The 7489-nt window shown below is 39.0% G+C and overlaps 1 protein-coding gene and 1 long non-coding RNA gene across 2 annotated transcripts in view; one reads left to right on the forward strand and one right to left on the reverse strand.

Moving 5' to 3' along the window:
• ATAD2B (ATPase family, AAA domain containing 2B) overlaps positions 1-7489 on the reverse strand; it is a 133834-nt gene that overhangs the window by 21195 nt on the left and 105150 nt on the right. Inside the window, exon 25 of the mRNA XM_019520676.1 lies at positions 273-977. Coding sequence (XP_019376221.1) covers positions 273-977 — 705 coding nt within the window. The remainder of the gene's footprint in view (positions 1-272; positions 978-7489) is intronic.
• The window catches only part of LOC109300200, a 20997-nt gene continuing 15213 nt past the window's right edge, over positions 1706-7489 (forward strand). Inside the window, exon 1 of the long non-coding RNA XR_002098160.1 lies at positions 1706-1716. This is a non-coding gene — a long non-coding RNA (uncharacterized LOC109300200). The remainder of the gene's footprint in view (positions 1717-7489) is intronic.

A 7489-nucleotide genomic window follows, 5' to 3' on the forward strand; every position in this document is an offset into this window, starting at 1 on the left:
CCTCACCAAGGCCGAGTACAAGGGGAGAATGATGTCCCAGCCAGTAATGTAAGAGAAGTTTGTCTACCATATTACCTAAATGCTATTTCATCAGCATTACATGCTAAACGCATAGCTGCCATGTTGTAAGAGCATTAAATGTTCAAAATGCACAGGCTGTGATTCACAATAGTATCCCTACCTATTCCAAAAAGACCCAAAAGATGCCTAGCTACATTTACTCTAAAATAAAGTTAGCACTTAAACTAGAACAATTAAAATGTATGCCATACCTTCTTTATCTGGCTCAGCATCTTTAGTCTCAATGTCTGTGTTCTGTAACATCTTCTCATTATTGCTCGATTGTGGTATCTCAGTGTTAGACTCTTTCACCAGATCAGCTCCCTGGTTTTCACTGGAAGCTTCTTTTTTCTCCTTTGGCTGATCTTCAGATATAGCTTTTTGTTTGTTACTAGATACATCATTGTCAACACAGGGTAAAACTACATCAACTGTTTCCACTTTCCCATTGTGACATGCTGGAGCAGGTGTCCCTTTTAAGCTGAGTAGAGATGCTTCTCCATTTATACACTCCCCTTTAGTTGGAGACTCGTTCCTCAAATCCTTTTCGGCATTCCCCGTAATGTTGTCAGGTACCAACAGGGATTCATTTGAGCTCTCTTCTTCTGTGGATGCAAAGTTGTTTTCTTTTCCTACAGTCCCGTTGTTAAGCCTCTGCTCTGCATCTATATCCATGATATCACAAGAGGACTCATCATTTGTCATCGACAGGTCTCCCGTTTCCTCTCCATTTTCTTCAATGCAGTCTGTACTGATCTCTAGCTCCCCATTCTCCAGCAGCTTGCTATCATCCCCATGATTTTCATCATCAGCAAACTTTGCATCATCATCATCTTTCTTCAAATTGTTGACTTTTCTTTTCTTGATAATTCCTTTGCCCCACTGAGAACGCCGCCTTGACTTTCTTCTTATTCGAACTGAATTAAACAGAGAGGGAAAACATGTCACTTTTAGTCCCAGTAATCCTTTAACATTTATAAGTCGTGTATTAAGATGAAGGAATGAATATTAACATATATGTCTACTCCCTTCTAAATGAGGCCATTCATTTTCAAAAAACACTGAGCACCAATTCACGTGGAAGTCAATGGTAAAATTCCCTATTTTCAACAGAAGCAGTTAGGATAATAGTGAGGGTGTTCAAAAGTCCCATCAATAAAGGTTTATTTAAAATAAAGCAATTATTCATAGATTATTTCCCATAAATTAATCTATAGGACACTGTCACTTTATTCTTTTTTCCTTCAAACATTTCTCATAAAAACCCACTAAAAGAAAATCAGCCAAACAAAGTCATACAAAACAATTCAGGGATGACCAATTTTATTTTCCTCTTTTAAACTTTCAGATGATTTAGAACCATTAAATGAACCAATATAATTATGAGAAGCTTGGTACGGTTTAATTTAAAAAAAAGAACAGAAGGATTAATGTAAATCTAAACTACATAAACACACAATCATAGCTGTGTTAGGTTTGGAAACCAGGAGTCCCAACACTAGTTCTGCTGCAGATTAGCCGAGTTCATCTCAAGTCATTATCATTTTACAGTACTCTAGCTGTCGTGCAGTCTCCTCTATTTTGAAAAATTTGGCTATACTAGGGGATTTCTCAGGCTTTGGTGTTTGTAACATCTGACAAAACTGAGGAAGCCAGGTATTATCAACATACCTACCCACCTCTACGAGTTGAGGGCGATAAGTGTTTGTAAAATTGTTTTGAAGATATAAGTACTAGCGCAAGGTGTTGTGAATTCTCTCTCAGGAGCTCCAAGAAGTATAATAGTTAAATGTAATACTGAGAATTTTTTCCCTGTATCATACTTCCTCTGGTAATTTTACTACTACACTGAGAACAATAAGCCATTAACCTTTTAGTTTTAAAAGTCACCTTGAAAAAAATCACAATTCCATCTGAAAAGTGCATGGTTATTATTGTTGCAAGCAATCCTAAAGATTATAGAAACTGAAAAATGAGAAAGGTTTCTTTTTCCCCAGCCTTTTGTACATTTGATGCACTTTCTCCACAGCCAGCTTTACTGTTTATTGATGATCAGCTTCATTCCTTTCATGCATAACTCGGCAAGACTTCTTATACATACTTCAATAGCATCTTCGAGAAGGTTTTCGCCAGTAATAAAACCTGCTGAACTGAAACTGAACATTCAGAAGCACAGAGAGAGCGAGAGAGAAAGAGAGAAAGAGAGCACGACAGCTAGAGACCCTTTATCACAGGAAATTTTGCTCTCAAGCCTGTTCAAAAGACCTGTATAGAAAAGACAAAGAGGGAACAGAAACTTTATGGGGTTTTTTATAGAAATGTTTAAAATTCAGGACTTACAATTAATATACATCTTTTACTTCTAGCAAAGAACTCATTTCAAAGGGACAGAATTCTTTAAAAAGAAAAGAAAAGAAAAGAAAAAAAGACATCAACTTTTGGTTGGAAGAACTTTTATTCATATCTATTCTCAATGATTTGCACCTCTGACATGCTCAGTCTACAAGTAAAATACATCACACCGAGCGTGGGTCAGAGCCCATGATTCAGCAAAACAGCTGAGCATATTCCTAAATTTAAACGTGTGAAAAATCCCATCAAAGGAAAAAGAATTACTCTCACACTTCCACTTAGACATTTTTGTCTGTTTAGAGCTTTGCTGAATCAGGACCAAACAGTCTAGCTGGGTTCTTTTCTTTTTCATTTCCCAGCACCAGAAGTTGCTGGCCAAGCAGGCCCTGTCACACTTGTGCAAGCTGGGCTGCACAGCTGCAAACAATTAAGACACAGTAACTACAAGAACTCCTCCCAGGCCGACTCTCAGCTGTACCAGTCCTCCACTGAAGCAGAAGAAATAAACCTATTTTGTTCACTAAAATCAGAGCATACAAAAGGAGCAGATATACTGAATCAGACTATTTTAAACAGTCATTTCTCAGGGTAAAGCTAATTTTATTTTGTTGCTGAAAGTACTTCCGATTGAAAAACAGTACTAAAAAATTAGAATCAAAATAGCCAGGGCGTAGGTGATGCACGCCACATGACAGGAGCCCTTCTCGCTTACATAATTAACAGGTGGTGACAAAAACAAACGGCTAAAACTGAACGCCTTGTCTTCCTTCCCTAACTCACTCCATTCCCTGTACTGTGATAAAAACACCATGTTTTCAACCCCTCATACTTGTAACCTGGGTGTTACCCATGCCTCCCCCCATTAAACTAGAACTAGACATGCACTTCCATGCAGCATCCCAAAATCATGATGTTTCTTTCTCCAGACACTCCCAAGATGCAGACTTTCCTCTCTATCTACACAGCAAAATCTCTCTCCAAGCTTTCATCAGTTCCCATCCTGATACCTTCAACTTCTCTCTCAGGCTCTCATAACACTCTTCAATCTAAAAGATTAGACAAGCACCTGGCTGGGGCTACTCAACCCCAGTGCTGTTTGCTGCCCAGAGCAGGGGGGTGGACTCAATGATCTAATAGGTCCCGTCCAACCCTAGAAATCTATTAAATCTATGAAACACCACTCTCCCCCCATTCATCCTCCCACATGTACTCAATCTACGGCTACTAGAATCAACCTCCTGGACCATTCCTCTGACCTGCCAACCCCAATCTCTGATTCCGTTTACTGGCTTTACCATGTTAAAGAAACTTCTAGTCATTATTTGTACGGTGCCTTCAGATCTTAGCTGTTTCACATTTCTTAAAGGCTGCCCTTTTATACATAGTTAATCTGTAAGGCCACTGCCCTTTTCCATGCAAGTTCCTCAAGAGCCACTTTTACTGATACACTTAACAGAAATTAATTAACAACATATAGGTGGCAGGAAAATAAGGGCTATGCATATTAAAGTATCTAGACAGTTTATATTATCTGCTATACCTAAAAATATTCTACTCAAAACCACCTAGTTGCAGTCCTTTTTACTAAAAATTTCTTAAACTATAAACTCTTCATGACAGAGATACCTGTTCGTATAACACACAGCACAACACTGTCCCAAGTCTTGATTGAGGTTTCTGGACACTGTAAGAATGTGAAACAAGAAAATACAGAGACCTGCTTTACAAAGAATAAAAAAAACTTTTTTTTTTTTAAACTTCTATAAGAATACTGCAAGGTGTGGTTCTGAAAATCTGTCTGATGGCGGCAACATATGCCTCAAATTCTGTATTTTAGGTTCTTAAGTAACATTGAGCTCCAGGTCTCTTCTGCTCATCCCCCAGTGGTAGGTAATGGTGTAGCCAGAGGAGAGATACAGGACCCTGGGTATATCCCTGCAGTCACAGTGGACGACAGCCAAGAACAGCCCAGCCCTAGGAAGAGTAGAACTGGACACGCTTAAACAAAACAACAGGGAAGAAGAGGCGCAAACTTCTGCAGCTTCCCACGTTCTAGTATCATACTTTCTTTTCCTAAAACTACTTTGAGAACCAATATAATCATCAGAAGCCTGGTGGGTTTCACGTAAAAAGAATGGAAGGATTAATCTCTGAAAAGTACTGAACAGTTAAAAGTAGAGTTAAGCTACAGTAGAAAGTAGTCATCAGAGAATGTGGTCAAATAATTGACCGGAAAGGGGAGAGGCCTAGTAGGTGGGTCCTCAAATGAGTTTGAGCAAACCTGAGAGCTTTAAGGATAGAAGTTGTCAGTATGTTGAGTATCTGCTGAAAATCAGAAAGCTGTTCCTATTCTGCCTGGACCATGAAACTTGCCTACTTCATTGGAATCTGCTGTTTACCTATTCTGCCATAGATAAGAATATTCTGTAACTCAGATGAACAAAGATTAAGCAGAAAGCATCTCTGGCCATGAGATGGGAGAATGGTGAATCCAAAATGGAAAAACCTGTCCTTGTCTTCAGAATATCATGTATTGCTGAGGAGGAAATTAGACTGGAGACTGAATGGAAAGAGTCATCAGGTTTGAGAACCAAAAATGCATTGGTTGATCTGGTGCTATCATTATCATTTTGTCCAAGGTCTACATGAATGTTTTGGTAACTCATGGGTTCAGCAAAATCAGAGGGTAAAACACAAAAGATACTGGAATCAGGGATTCAGGAACACATCACAGATACCCTTTATTCTACTCTGTTCTGAAGAGGAACTTGTAACATTTTTGTTCTTCTGACAGTGAACAGATCAATGGCTGCACAATCCCCCAGATGGATATCCATGTATTCCAGATAAATTTCTAATATTAAAATTTTTTTTAAAAATAGTTGCACACCAACCATGGGGAGTTGCATTCAGGGTTACTATGGCTAGAGCTAAACTAGAGCTCTAGCACAGGTTCAGTTTTCTTAAATCCAGAACAGGGCAGCAACTTCTCAGTCCTGGGAATCAAATGCCTACCTCACGTTTCTGAAGTACTACTTCTGTTGCCTGAGACTTAAACCTGACTTCAAACTTACAATACAGTATGCTCTCATGACAGTGATCTCTGAAAAGGGTTAAGGATACTTTTTGAGGATGGTCTGGACATTAAAGTATATAAAACAAGGGCAAAGCCATTCCATTGCCACTTCTATGATTTCCAGGACCCAGCATTATGTAGTGACGGAGCTCCATACTCTACAGAAATAAAAACACTACTTAACTAAGGGGAGGAATAAAAGGAGGAGATCTAACAGAGAATGTATGACGCTTCTGACAAAAGAATCAAATGCGTTTTACTGATGAAGATAAGGAGCGATGCAGTTGGTTTCCGGAGGTATCCTTATTACTGACAGCAGTCAGAATGGTACCAAAAAACCACACGTCCCTCAGTGCCCCGCAGGATTTAGGTATCAAATTGTCTGGTAATACTGACAGGTGAACAAAATGTATCATTACCAGATGTATCCTGTATTGGTGGCAGTGGTGTCAAATACATTGTGACATGTACTAAGAAAGCTAATTTAATGGCACAGCTATCAAGAGCCAGAATGATGGAGAAGGACATGTTTTGGACACTGACCTACCCTTTTCCAAAGCAATCTGCGTGAATTTGGGGGCTTCTCGGGGAAAGACTTGCTAACCAAAACCTTTTCTCCTTAGCTTCCGCTTAGCCCCTGAGGTTTACTGATTGACTGAGATCTGTGAGGAAAGATGTCAGAAGGAGCACTTTTGGAGAAGTGTTCAGGATTTTCAGCCACAACCACTCAAGGGTCTAAACAGGTACTATTACTTTCTCCAAAGGAATCAACTTCAGGCAAGTCTCTCTCTAGCCTTTGAGTTCCTTTAAACAACTCACAAATATAACATCTGCCTGGTACATTTGCTCCATGAAGATACAATAAGCATCTTGAGTGTCCCTCATGGAGACATGCAACTTCTTTCCTGAAAAATCCTTTTTAAGGGCTAGAGATCTGTACTTAGTCACAACAACTGACCCCAAAAGGAAAGGAATTTTTTTTCTTTGAAGAAAAAAAAGACATTAACCAAAAAAATGCAGGCTTAACCCTAATGGCTAACTGCTAAGTACCTGTTTGCTCACGATACAGCGAGGAAGTCACACAGCAAGTCCTAAATTCACAGCCACAGGTGGGCACTGAGAAAGAACAGAGAGACTTGCCATCCATTATGCCCGTCAATGGGAGGCACGAGGTTACTTCAGGGCAGAGACGCTGCTGGCCTAAAGAAGATGAATCGGGCGCCCAGGTAGCAGGCTTACCAACACCAGAATTTTATATAGGCAAATACTTGAAGAACCTGACAACTTTGAGTCAAGTAGGGATACAAGAAAACAAGTTAATGTTCATGATTTATCATGCACTAATCACTGCAAGAGTTATTTCTGGGAGAAGTACAGCCATAGGCGAAAATGAAAAGAAAATCAAAACCAACTGAAACAGATCAGAAAAAAACTACATCTACAGCACTTGGAAGTCCAGTTTTATACTGTGTATCTCTATCTCTACAGTCCAGTTGTTTCATGTTCCTCCATTGAACATCTTCCTATGTAGCAATTCTTACAAAGGGAGACATGCCAAGCAAATCCATTTAGTTCACAGAATACCATTCTTCACATACTCTTCATATAGCAACAATGCGAGGAAACCATCACAAATGTCCCTAGGTCATACTAAATTCCAGAAATATGAACACTTTCATTTTAAGTTTATTAAAATGACATGTAGGTGGATATTCACAATTTTATCTTTTATTCACTGATCTGAAGGTCTCATGGCTACAAAACTGTTTGTGTCAGAAAAATCAAAAACTAAAAAACAGATCTCACAAAAAACAAGCAAATGACAGAAAACAATGGAAAATATGTTTCTCATCAGAAGTCTCCTTTCTTGTTTCACATATATGCAAATATGGCTGGTAATAACAGTGGTCACAGACATGAGAAAACTTCCATGTAAACAGCAACTGAAGAGGTTAAAAAAATGAATATGGAAATATATAGAAAGAGGTAGGAAAAACAGTG

This window comes from Gavialis gangeticus, unplaced genomic scaffold (genome assembly GCF_001723915.1).
Source record: "Gavialis gangeticus isolate Ggan-Ray unplaced genomic scaffold, GavGan_comp1, whole genome shotgun sequence".
Taxonomy (NCBI): domain Eukaryota; kingdom Metazoa; phylum Chordata; order Crocodylia; family Gavialidae; genus Gavialis; species Gavialis gangeticus.